Raw genomic sequence first — 13,734 nt, forward strand, 5'->3', positions numbered from 1 at the left:
GACACTCGGGCCACCGAGAAGTTCAATCACTTGCTGTCTGCACGTCTGTGCGGCATCATGTGACCAGCCAGCTCGCCGTCCGATGAAATGCCCTAACAAAATCTTAAAAAGTCCGTTTTTCAACGGAATTCTTTCAAATACTTGAAGAGTACATCCCCAATCCATTTAAAATATATTTCTATAATTCTAGCAATCTGTGTGTGTGTGTGTGTGTGTGTGTGTGTGTGTGTGTGTGTGTGTGTGTGTGTGTGTGTGTGTGTGTGTGTGTGTGTGTGTGTGTATGTGACCGCCGTTTCTCGACAACCACCGCTCCAATCTGATTGAAACTTGCCAGGAATATTGCGGGGGACCCGCGGATGTGCCTTTTTAAGGTTTGATATTAATCGGACGAGCGGTTCCCAAGTTACGGCCATTTTATTGCTTTTTTTCAGTGTTGGAAAGGTGTATATATCGCAGCTGAAGTGTCGTTCCACCTTATCATGCCATTTTTCCCCAAAGATATCTCAGAATAATGATAACAGCATATTAATAATAATAATAATAATAGCACAATAATTGGCAGTAATAAAAATAATAACGTGATACAAAGACCAATGTCTGTCAACCAATAACGACCTATATATTGTCTGTCAACCAATAATGGCCAATAACGTCTGTCAACCAATGACAAGACACGGTGCTATGACATCACAAATGACGTCACAATTAATGTTTATTTTTATGCATGACTGACGTCACAATTCTTCTTCGTCTTCATTGGTATGACGTCACAATCGACGCTGGGGACCTGAGTATGTGCCTTTTCAAGGTTTGATATCGTTCTTTATCCGTTTCGGCTGTTTCCCAAGTGTTTCCCAAGGTTTGAAAGCTGTTTTTCCCCAAGGTTTGAATTAATTGTTCAAATTATTAATTAACCCCAAGGTTTGAATTTTCCCAAGGGAAACAGCCGTTTCCCAAGGGTTTGAAGGCTGTTTTTTCCCAACGTTTGAATTAATTGTACAAATTATTAATTAATCCCAAGGTTTGAATTTTCCCAAGGGTTTGAAAGCTGTTTTTTCCCAAGGTTTGAATTAATTGTTGTGCTTGGTAGACATTTGTGAATACATTTACAGAGAGAGGGGTGAGAGAGGAGGAGGAAGAGAGGAGGGAAGAGAGAGCAAGGGGGAGAGAGGAGGGGGAGAGAAGGGTGAGAGAGAGGGGGTGAGAGAGAGGGGGGCGAGAGAGAGGGCGGCGAGAGAGAGGGGGGCGAGAGAGAGGGGGCGAGAGAGAGGGGGCGAGAGAGAGGGGGCGAGAGAGAGGGGGGCGAGAGAGAGGGGGCGAGAGAGAGGGGGCGAGAGAGAGGGGGCGAGAGAGAGGGGGCGAGAGAGAGGGGGCGAGAGAGAGGGGGCGAGAGAGAGGGGGCGAGAGAGGGGGCGAGAGAGGGGGAGAGAGGGGGAGAGAGGGGTAGAGAGAGGGAGAGAGGGGGTAGAGAGGGGGAGAGAGGGGGAGAGAGGGGGAGAGAGGGGGATGAGGGGGGAGAGGGGAGAGAGGGGGAGAGAGGGGGAGAGAGGGGGAGAGAGGGGGAGAGAGGGGGAGAGAGGGGGAGAGAGGGGGAGAGAGGAGGGAGAGAGGGAGAGAGGGGAGAGGGGAGAGGGAGAGGGGAGAGGGGAGAGGGGAGAGGGGGGAGAGAGAAGGGAGAGAGGGGAGGGAGAGGAGGGAGGGAGAGAGGGGGAGAGAGGGGGAGAGAGAGAGAGTGGGAGAGGGGAGGGAGAGAGGGGAAGGAGAGAGGGGAGGGAGAGAGGGGAGGGAGAGAGGGAGGGAGAGAGGGGAGGGAGAGAGGGGAGGGAGAGAGGGGAGGGAGAGGGGGAGAGAGGGGGAGAGAGGGGGAGAGAGGGGGAGAGAGGGGGAGAGAGAGGGGGAGAGAGAGGAGAGAGGGGGGAGAGAGGGAGGGAGGGGGTGAGAGAGAGGGGTGTCAATTCAAGAGAGGGGGAGAGAGGAGGTGGTGGGAGAGGGGTGTGAGAGGTGGGGTGAGAGTGCGGGCGAGAGAGAGGGGCGAGACTAGGGGTGAGAGAGGGGGAGAGAGGGGGGACAGAGGGGGGAGAGGGGATACAGAGGGGGGAGAGAGGGGAGGATAGAGAGGGGGAGAGAGAGGGGGAGATGAGGAGGGGAGAGAGGGGGTGGAGAGAGAGAGGGGGCGACAATTCTTCTTCTTCTTCATTTGATATGACGTCACAATTGACGCTGCGGGAGACGTCAGATTGCGGGAGAGTGTGTCGGAGTGGTGCTGAGGTGTCGTCCACCAGACAGCAGTCTCCTTGGGTTAACCTGAGGCGGTCCCTTCGGGTGGGTGCCTGGAATGTCCTATCCCTAAGAGAGGATGATCACCTGTCTCTGTTATCATCTGAGCTCAAGCGTTTGGACATCGGGATTGCAGCTCTCTCTGAGGTTCGGAGACCGGATTGCGGCGAGATAATGGTGGGTGGTTACACCTACTATTGGTCTGGTCGCTCTGATGGTTACCATACCCAAGGAGTTGCTGTAGCTGTGTCCAATAAGCTGACCCCAATGATAATTGAGGTAACACCGGTCAACGAGCGTAATATGAGATTAAGGATTCGTCACTCCTTAGGTGTCATTTCCCTGGTCTCTGTTTATGCTCCGACTGAGGCGAGTGATCTCACCGTGAAGGATGCATTCTACGCCACGCTCGAGTCTGTGGTTGATCAGTGCCCCAGACGAGATACACTTCTAGTCTTGGGGGATTTCAATGCATCGACTGGAACTGATAGGGATGGTTATGAGACATGTGTTGGTCCCCATGGGTCAAGAACTATGAACCAGAATAGCACTAAGTTCCTTGACTTTGCAAGAAGTCATGGACTTAGGGTGGCTGGTTCATGGTTTCAGCACCCACAAGCTCATCGCTGGACTTGGTATTCCAACGCTGGTGGTGTGGCAAAGGAGATTGACCATGTTCTCGTTGACGGTTGTTGGAGGATGATCCAGAACTGCAGGGTCTACCGGAGTGCTCAGTTCCTCAATACTGACCTCAGGCTTGTTGTAGCAACTCTAAAGCTGCACCTTAAATCCTGGAGAATGGTACCATCCCAGCCTAGGCTGGATGTTGGCAAGCTCAGGGATGACAGAGTGGTTGAGGAGTTTGCGAACAGGCTGAGTGGACACTTGGGGGGTCTGGGTGCTTTGGGGGGGTCCTGAAGAGTTGTGGAGTGCCTTCAAGACCACCGTCCTTGATGTTGCCGGTAGATGTCTTGGTGCTCACCGCAGAGCAAAGAAGAATTTTGTCTCTCAAGGGACACTGGATACCATTGACCAGAGTCGCAGGGCCAGGCTGAATGGCAGAGCTGAGCTGTTCAGGGAGCTGAGGCGTAAAACTGTACGTGCACCAAGGGTGGACAAGGAGGCCTATGTGCGAGGAATCTGTGAGGGGGTAGAGCATCACCTGTGGACAGGTGATTCTCGTCCCGCTTACAGGGGAATTCGCGCATTACGTTCATCCAAGCCCATCCCTTGGAGCACTGCAGTTCGAGCAGAGAGTGGTAGGCTCTTGACAGAGGAGTCTGAAGTGAAGGCCCGCTGGGCCGGTTACTTTGAGCGGTTGTACCAGGCTGATCCCCCAGCTGTCGAGTTGGACGTCAAGGGTGTTACAATCCCTGTTGCTGACCCTCGAATCAACTGTGGTCCACCTTCGCTTGTGGAAACACGGGCTGCGGTGAACCAGTTGAAACGGGGCAAAGCTCCAGGGATCTGTGGCATCCATGCTGAACTTCTCAAGGCTGGTGGAAATGCTGCACTCGTGTCGTTGCATGGAGTTTTGTGCTCTGCCTGGAACACAGGCATCATCCCATCTGATTGGAAGAGGGGCCTTGTTGTCCCTCTCTGGAAAGGGAAGGGTGATCGCCAAGACTGCAACAACTACCGAGGGGTGACGCTGCTCTCAGTGCCGGGCAAGGTCTTTGCTCGGATAATTCTTGATAGGGTTCGCCACCATCTGCTTGAGCACCAGCGTCCAGAGCAGTCAGGCTTTACACCAAAGAGGTCAATGATTGACCGTATCCTTGCTCTTGGTGTCCTCACCGAACGCAGATGAGAGTTTCGGCAGGGGCTGCTTGCAGCCTGTGTTGATCTCTGTAAAGCGTTCGATTCAGTGAATCGGGATGTCCTCTGAAGGATTCTTGGTCTTCGTGGAGTGCCACCAAAACTGATCGATCTGATGTCTGAACTCTACTCTGGTACTGAGAGTGCTGTGAAGTGTGGCGGTACCATCTCTGACTTATTTCCAGTTGTTACTGGAGTTCGTCAGGGATGTGTACTTGCCCCCACACTTTTCAGCACTTATATGGACTGGATTTTAGGGAGGATGTCGGAGAGATCAAGCTGCCGTGCATCGTTTGGGAATGTCAAGATCTCGGACCTTGATTTTGCAGATGATGCAGTCATCTTTGCGGAGACTCTAGACATCCTTTTGGGGGCCCTCGAGGTGCTGAAAGAGGAGTCGGAGCCGCTGGGATTACGGGTTTCTTGGGTCAAAACTAAGATCCAGGCTTTCGGTGACATCTTGGATGCTGCTGTCCTGTCTGTGTCTGTTTGTGGTGAGGATGTTGAGTTCGTGGAGAGATTCACTTACCTTGGCAGTGATATTCATGTCTCTGCTGGCTGTGAGTCAGAGGTTAATAGACGTCTGGGTCAGGCCTGGGGAGTCATGGATTCACTGGATCATGGGGTGTGGCGCTGCCGGTACCTGTGCGGGAGGACGAAAGTCCGAGTCTTCAGGTCCTTGGTACTTCCAGTCTTGCTCTATGGATGCGAGACTTGGACTCTGACCAAGGATCTGAGACGGAGACTTAATTCCTTTGGTACCAGGTCTCTTCGGAGAATCCTTGGCTATCGCTGGTCGGATTTTGTGTCCAACGAGCGGTTGCTGAGAGAGACTCGGATGAGATTTGTTACCTGCATAGTCCGTGAGCGTCAGTTGCGGCTGTATGGACATGTGGCTCATTTTCCTGGCGCTGATCCTGCTCACCAGATTCTCTCAGCGAGGGAGTCTCATGAGTGGAGGAGGCCAGTGGGCCGACCACGTGCCTCATGGTTGCAGCAGGTTGACCATCATCTCAAGGAGATGGGGATGGGCCTGGCATCTGCCTGGGGGATGGCCAGACGGAGGGCCCTGGAGTACCAGCAGAAAGTGGACGCAGCGACGCGCTGTTCTGGCACATGCTCCCATACCTGACCTGAATTGACGCTGGGGACCTGAGTACGTTTCCCAGGTGTTTCCCAAGTTCTGGCCATTTATGATACGGTTGGTCCGATATAATTGAAACAATGCCCCAATGCAGTCGTCGTTTCCGAGAGCGAAGGAACGAAGCTGCACCGACTGGCATGCACTAGTAAACATTAATGTCACAGACACTACGAATAAGCAGTCCCTCAGGACAGGTTACGAGGTGAAGCAATGAACGGAAAAGCATGTGGTGTCCCTTCCAGAGTCTCACGGTTATTTGAATTGAATATATTTTCCTCATGAAAAGTGTGTTTCTGAGTGGATTTGCACGAAAATTATCTTCATTAAATGTGGAGCTCCACCAGAAGGTCCCAAAAGTAAAAAGTAAAATCAACTAGAACTTAAGACAGCCTCGTTCTATGGCATGGAAACGGACGGAAGCCCATGGAAGCTTCCCCTCGCTGTAATGCATTCCACACAGCCCAAGGATATAAACATTCAATTTTCACAAAACTTAATGCAACCGAGTGTTAATCAACCTTAGCGACGATGAAAAGTGAAAACAGAATTTAAATTTAACTTAAAATAAACACGCGAAGCCGTGTTGAAGTCAGTGGACCTCGTGTTACCCAATAAACAGGGTCAGACGACGGAAGTAACGAGAAAGTAGGAACGAGTTGGTTGAATTAAATCTTCTTAATAATCCCAATGAAACCAATTATGTATTATCGCTGTCTGATGCTTCCTTATAGGCCGTTCGAACAATCAGTCATTTTGCACTTGATGATCCTGTAACCTTGACCCCGAGGGGACAATGTGAAAAACAGCTCAACCGATCTCTAGAGAGCAACTAGTATCATCATCGTGTCAAGTTATAACTCAATCGGACGAGCCATCTAGGAGGAGATAGAAAAATAAAAATTGTACACAGACACAGACAGACAGACAGACGGATCTGAGGACATCGACGGTTATATTAGGTCAGCGAGACTGACCTAATAAAGCCACAAACACTGGAGTCTTTGGGCGTTTATAAGCACGAGTACGGGCCCGCAGGTGAGTGCCAGTATGTGCAGCCCCTCTCGCCCCTCTCTCTCGCCCCCCTCTGTCTCCCCCCCCTGTCTCCCCCCCCTCACTCCATCTCAATGCAGGGCTCATGGTGCCGAGACCGAGATCCATCTAAATGCAGGGCTCATGGTGCCGAGATCGAGATCCATCTCAATGCAAGGCTCATGGTGCCAAGACCGAAATCCATCTCAATGCTGGGCTCATGGTGCCGAAATCAAGATCCATCTCAATGCAAGGCTCATGGTGCCAAGACCGAAATCCATCTCAATGCAGGGCTCATGGTGCCGAGACCAAGATCAATCTCAATGCAGGGCTCATGGTGTCGAGACCGAAATCCATCTCAATGCAGGACTCATGGTGCCGAGACCGAAATCCATCTCAATGCAGGACTCATGGTGCCGAGACCGAAATCCATCTCAATGCAGGACTCATGGTGCCGAGATCGAGATCAATGTCAATGCAGGGCTCATGGTACCGAGACCGAGATCCATCTCAATGCAGAGTTCATGGTGCGGAGGCCGAGATCCATCTCAATGCAGGGTTCATGGTGCCGAGACCGAGATCAATCTCAATGCAGGGCTCATGGTGCCGAGACCGAGATCTATCTCAATGCAGGGCTCATGGTGCCAAGACAGAGATCCACCTCAATGCAGGGTTCATGGTGCCGAGACCGAGATCAATCTCAATGCAGCGCTCATAGCGCCGAGACCGAGATCCATCTCAATGCAGGGCTCATGGTGCCGAGACCGAGATCCATCTCAATGCAGGGTTCATGGTGCGGAGGCCGAGATCCATCTCAATGCAGGGTTCATGGTGCCGAGACCGAGATCAATCTCAATGCAGGGCTCATGGTGCCGAGACCGAGATCTATCTCAATGCAGGGCTCATGGTGCCGAGACAGAGATCCACCTCAATGCAGGGTTCATGGTGCCGAGACCGAGATCAATCTCAATGCAGCGCTCATAGCGCCGAGACCGAGATCCATCTCAATGCAGGGCTCATGGTGCCGAGACCGAGATCCATCTCAATGCAGGGCTCATGGTGCCGAGACCGAGATCTATCTCAATGCAGGGCTCATGGTGCCGAGACCGAGATCAATCTCAATGCAGGGCTCATAGTGCCGAGATCGAGATCAATCTCAATGCAGGGTTCATGGTGCCGAGATCGAGATCAATCTCAATGCAGGGTTCATGGTGCCGAGACCGAGATCCATCTTAATGCAAGGTTTATGGTGCCGAGACCGAGATCCATCTCAATGCAGGGCGCATGGTGCTGAGAGTCCATCTTCAAGATGTTATCACATCCTGAGCAACTCCATGAGGCTTCATTTATCTGTTTTTTTCTTGGAATGATTTGGGGAGGGGGGGGGCTAGGGGAAAGGCCATAGAAGGGATAAGGGATAATATACTTATCCATCTCCAGGGTGTTCTTAAGGAAGGTGTTCTGACCAAAGAACCGAGGAGGGAGCGGACCATTCCCGAACCTTCACGGAAAATGGGGGAAAAGGTTCAATCACAGAAGGGTGGGAGCACTTACACAGTGAAGATAAGAAGGTCGTGAGTGTTCACAACTCAACTGAGTAACTCAACCGCACCCTTTATATACCCTAAACGCGGACGTCGTTGAAGACACCTCCTTTATATCCCAACGTTCGTGTTTCTCTTTCTCTCTCTCCAGTCTCACCTTCCCTCCGTTCATCGTCCCATCGAGCTCACGTGAGCTTCCCTCATCACGGACTTCCTTCAGCAATCCTCCGAAAGGAAACATTCGAATAACTTTCCTTTAATCATCTTCAAACAGCCGGAAAATCTTTTATAATCAAAACTCAAATTTAGCAGGTTGATGCATCGAATGTAATTCTAACCTCGTTCCTTCGTCTCGATCAAACCACCGCTGTTTACAAATGTTATTCGGTCCATTTAAATGACGACACAACTCAAAGTTGAGCATTCAGACGTTTGTAAGTTGCACTAGTTATCGATTCCGAGTCATTAATGAAACACAACTGAGCTCAGGGGCGTGGCTTCGTGGTTTCCAGGGCAACCAACACGTCCTTTGTGACAAGCAGACCTGTGGGAGGGTCGCGGAGCGTTTCCGGGTTGTTGTTTTTTGGTGTCCAATGTTGAGGCTCATATCAGAGCTGAAACACAGAACATACAACAAGGGGAGCAGGAGATAAGAGGGGTGGGAGACAGAAGCACAAAACAGTGGGGAACAGACACATGAGGATATCTGTGGAAGGGAGAGTGATGGGGTGGGGTACAAGGGATCAACAAGATGGACACTACAGGGACTTTGAGGAAGGAAAGCAGGGATTTTGAAGGAGCTGGGTTTGGAGTGGATTAACGGGGGTACAAAAGATCGTGGTTTTGGATGGGGGAAGATAAGAAATGGTGGTGAACAGTTGTTTTGAAGACCTGGAGGGAAGAGTGGGATTGAAGAGAATGTGGGAGTTTGTTCCAAAGGCGGAGAAAAAAGAGAGGAATGAAAGAGTGGAGATGAGCAGCGATTCTTGATTTTGGTAGTTTTACCAGAAAGGGGGTTGGTGGCAGATCTTGAGCGATCTGCAGAAATATGGGCGAGGTTGGGGGGGACATAATATCACACAGGGGAGGGGGGGGACATATCTCAAACAGGGGAGGGGGGGGAACATATCTCAGACAGAGCAGGGGGAGAGACTGGAGAGGAGACGGTGGAAGACAGACAGACCACTGACCTGCCTGCGGTGAGAGAGTGAGAGGCCCAAAGACTCTGCCTCATCGCGGGAGATACCAATGATCCAAAATGCCTTGGTTTCCACAGCGTGAATCCGAGAAAGGTGGGAGACAGGAGCACCAGCCTAGAGGGGAGGGCAGTACTCCATCAGGCTGTGGATGAAAGCTTTGTATGTGGTCAGGAGTTCAGGTGTGCCGAGGAAGGACTTTGCACGTCAGAGGATGCCCAATCTGCCTTTGGAGGACAGCTTGGAAATGTGGCTTTCCCAGGAAGGATCATGGCAGATAGTGAGACCTAGAAGCTTGAATGAAAGGACTTCTTCAAGAGGATTGTTGAGAAAGTAGATTAGGTGGAGAGGGGGGGGGTTCCAGATGGTCTTTTTGGAGAGACATAGTGAGAGTGTGAGATTTATCAGGATTGAAAGACATGTTCCATGTGTTGGACCAGTTTGTGATTTTATCCAGATCTGCAGAGAGTGAAGAGGCTGCTGCTTGCCGGTCTGAGGGATGACCGATGGTACGGTCGACAGTGGAGTCATCAGCAAAGAGATAAAGAGGATTTTCCAGAGAGTCGGAGATGTGCAAGTTATCTATTACGGTTGTTGTCTTGGCATCTTTATTTAAACATGGAAAATGAAATTGTGTTGATGCTAACTGCAGAAAATATTCAAATCATGTCCATTCTCATTGGTTAACGGGGGTTGCCACAACTGGGGTGTGTTCTGTTGGCTGGCAGCTGGACATTGCATCTACTTTCTTAACAATTTCTACTTTCTTGACACCAATATGCCTGGTGTTGGCTTAGCGGTTAGGGTGGCGGCTTGGGATCCTGGGGTCCTGAGTTCAAGCCCTGTTGGCTGCTGAATTAACACCAGGGGGTTGACTCAGCCTGTCATCCTTTAGAGTTCGGCAAAATGAGTACCAGTGTAGCAGCCAAAAGGCTGCACACGAAGGGAAGGGATATTGATGGATTTATTAAATCTGGTAATTGGTGGGGCACATGCATGATGGGCCGAATGGCCTCCTCCTACACATAATTTCCTTGTAATTCCTTGTAACAATCATCTTGAGGAAGTTCAGTCATTTAAACTCTTGGGTCTCACGATCAGTGATGGTATTTCTTGCGTAAACCACATTTCAAACTTGGCCTCCAAAGCCAGCGGCCGACTGGGCACCCCCTGCCGTACAAAGACCTTCTTTGGCACATCAGACCTCCAATGCACCTGCAAGGCCTTCATCCACAGCTTGATGGAGTACTGCTCTCCTCTCTAGTCTGGCTCCCCTGCCTCACATATTGCTCAACTTGACACCATGGAAACCACTCGTCCTTCAAGATTATTGGAACCTCCCACGATCAAGCTGAGTATCTGTGCTTATCACTTCACCATGACTGACAGTTTGGTGGGCCCTCTGTCCTCAATCATCTCCTTTCTCATGTTGCACCCACCACAGGTTCCTGCAGGACATACACAGTGCATCATCAACCCTCTTCTGGTGAAAGTACCTAAATCCAGGATCACTGCTCACCTCCACGTTCAATTGTTATTCTTTTTTCTCGCCTGTGGAACAGTTCCACATTCTCTTCAATCTCATTCTTCCCTCCCGGTCCCTGCAGACCCGTACGTGGTGGCAAGTCAAGAAACGCAACCTTTGTTTCAGTGACATTGTTCTGCTGAAGGCGGATGCACACAGGAACGACTGGCCCTATGGACGTGTGATTGAGACATTGCCCAGCACAGACGGTCGGGTTCCAAAAGTGCGAATCCACACCAAGAAGGACGGCAAACCCCATATCTATCTACCTGCGACCCGTAACTGAGGTCACACTGCTTATACCAACGGGGAAAGAGTGAATTCTTTCACTGTGTTCTATTGATTGTGAATTTCATATTCTCATGTTATTCATCGTCTGGTCCATGAATTTAGTGACTGTATATGATGTACTATGTTGTGAGTTTATTTCATTTTTAAAAAATAATGTTCAATAACAATCTTTCGAACCACGGTGACTACCCTGGTTCTCATGTTCATGTAATTCTCTTTGCAATTGCGACACAATCAATTGATGTCGTGGTTTATATTCAAACCAGGCAAGGAGTGTGATGTAACCACGTTTAGTGTGATGTAACCAAGTTTGAATGTAAAACGTATATTCATGATCCACCCCTGTGTCGTGTCATCTACGCTGGAAGCGGAGAGACAGGCGTGGCCCTGTCTGGCGTGATGTAAGGTTGTATCTGGGAGAGGAACGGTTTTTAACGTCGCATTTGGAGTGTATTTAAATTTAAGAAAAAGTGATTTAAACCTCAAAGTGTTGGTAAGCTGCCTGGAGGGAATATTCTTCACTGAAAGAATCTGGATATGTGGACCATTCCAGGAGAGATGGGCTTGCATTTTGAGATGCTTTCTTGGTATTATTAGAAGTAACAAATACAACTGGTCGCTTCGCTGACGGGAATAATAAGAAGGGGGCGTGGGGGGGGAGAGACTGGGGAAAGAGAGAGAGAGAGAGGTGGGGGAAAGGGAGAGGATGGAAGGGGAAGGGAAGGCAGTGACCGGTGAGAGGAAGTGAAGGCAGACGTGCGGTGGAGCGTTAATTACGATTCATACCGTCTCATCAAAATGATTCAACATAGAATAACAGTGAATATTGAAACAAAATAATGTCTGAAATCTATTTTCTACCGGCCACCCTATAAATACCGCCTGGAGACAAACACCGCCCGGACATGTCCGGAGATAAACACATTCCGTAGACAAGCTCCGATCCAGACATGTCTGGAGACAAGCTCCCGTCCAGAGACACGCTCCCATCTGGACATAAACATTGCCTGGACGCGTCTGGAGACAAACACCATCCGAATACGTCCAGAGAGGGAGAGAGAGAGAGAGAGAGAGGGGGGGGGGGGGAAGAAGGGGAGCGTGAGAGAGGTGTGGGAGGAGGGTGCTGCACTGTATTGGGAGGTAGTAGACAAGGATGGGACAGAGAGAGAGAGAGGTGGGGGAAGGGGAGTCAGCAGAGAGAATATGTTATGCTTTATACGAACACACACACACACACACACACACACACACACACACACACACACACACACACACACACACACACACACACACACACACACACACACACACACACACACACACACACACACACACACACACACACACACACACGTGCTTGGCCGATATCGGCAATTTTTCGGGAATCAGCAGATTGGAGTCGGTGTCATTACCACTACATTAGGTACTGTATACAACCCAGAAACCTTGAGTAGCTTTCAAGGAAAAACGTTACATTTTTTTGACGTTTCAGGGAGATGTTCACAAACATTAATCTTTATAAACAACCTCGTGAGATGGGTGGAAAAAAATTGGCTCGGTAATTTAGAAAATACGTTAATATGGCAAATGGCTCGGAAATCGGGCGTTATCAAATATATTTTTCTTTGAAACTCACAAAGACAAACGTATAACCTGTGTAAAGCAAATCCGATAACCAAATGCTTTAGAAACAGGTGTGAGGACAAAGAAAAACCTGATAATACCTCCATATAAGATGGGGGATGAAACTTTGTCACCATGGCGCCCGTAACAGGTTTGGCATGCCCACACACCCGCGGAGAGTCCCTACAGATCTAAATCTACCCATATGTACTACGTCCGTGTGCGCTGTATATGTACCTCTACCTTGTAGTAACTTTTGACTGAATATCCCGATCGGAACACGAACTGTACCGCTATATACTGTAGGGCGCTTGGTAAGCGGCTTACACACTCAAGTAAGTTCTCCAACAGAGTGCCTGGCTTGGCAAGCGATTACCAATTGCTGTTGATAAAATTATGCACCCGGAAACGCCTAGCAATGTCCGAATTGGCCAAAGGAACACTTTCTTTTAGCTTCGGAACTGCTGCTGAGTTTCAATCTGGAGCTTAAGTTTTGTAATTCTGCTTAGTTTAAGAGATTCTTGAGGTTATCACATGGGCGGAAATGAAATAAAGTCAAGAACGCTGGCGTCTCCGAGCGTTTATGAGCATTGCAATGTATTCAGCGATTTGTAGCTATGATGAGCAGGCATTCAATATTATGAGTGAGGAAAGTGAAAAAAAATTACTTTATCGTGAAGAAATCGTTGCGGTCTGTTCTAAGTCGAGGCATGGTTGAGCAGGTCAAAAACATGAATCCTTCAGACCCCATCGAGGTAAGCCAGGAAATGCCTCAAGACCCCATATCAAGCGAGGTGGCCGAAGATCGCCTGATGAAGGATATAATTAAATAAGGCCATTAATTATCCTCAAAAGGGGTGTTTTAATTAACCCAAACACGCAATTTTCACTCATGCACTTCCTTGGAGTTCCCTTGGTATGCATGCAAAGTTTCAGGCTGCTAGGTTTCATGGTTTTTGAGATATGGATGAGACACACACACACACACACACACTAATATAGAGGATGTATGTATTATGTTTGTACCTGAGGATATTTTCAACGTTTTACCATTAAAATTCTCAATTTACTGTAATTGCAAATTTACAATTCCTTGGGGTAAAAACTTCGATATCGACACAAGGATCAAGTTCCTATGACACTCACGTTAGGAGATATGATCATTTTGACGAAATGCCCTTAAATCGACTCTTTAGGGGAAGAGCATTTTTGGGTTACAATGGGCCCCATCGGTGTCATATGCCATCCGGACATCATCACCGCTATACTCCCGATTTGATGAAACTT

The 13,734-nt window shown here is 49.3% G+C and overlaps 1 protein-coding gene across 6 annotated transcripts in view; it reads right to left on the reverse strand.

Moving 5' to 3' along the window:
* Positions 1 to 13,734, reverse strand: part of SLC29A4 (solute carrier family 29 member 4) — a 65,229-nt gene that overhangs the window by 43,410 nt on the left and 8,085 nt on the right. Inside the window, exon 1 of one of the 6 annotated variants that reach the window (XM_085861053.1) lies at positions 13,116 to 13,134. The exons of the other annotated variants lie outside the window; for them this stretch is intronic. Coding sequence (XP_085717179.1) covers position 13,116 — 1 coding nt within the window. The 5' untranslated portion in view covers positions 13,117 to 13,134. Of the gene's footprint in view, positions 1 to 13,115; positions 13,135 to 13,734 lie in introns of those variants that run through there. 6 annotated transcript variants of the gene reach the window in all.

This window comes from Eptatretus burgeri, chromosome 17, assembly GCF_056783735.1.
Source record: "Eptatretus burgeri isolate ZD-2024b chromosome 17, Ebu_testis_v1, whole genome shotgun sequence".
NCBI classification, from domain to species: Eukaryota; Metazoa; Chordata; class Myxini; order Myxiniformes; family Myxinidae; genus Eptatretus; species Eptatretus burgeri.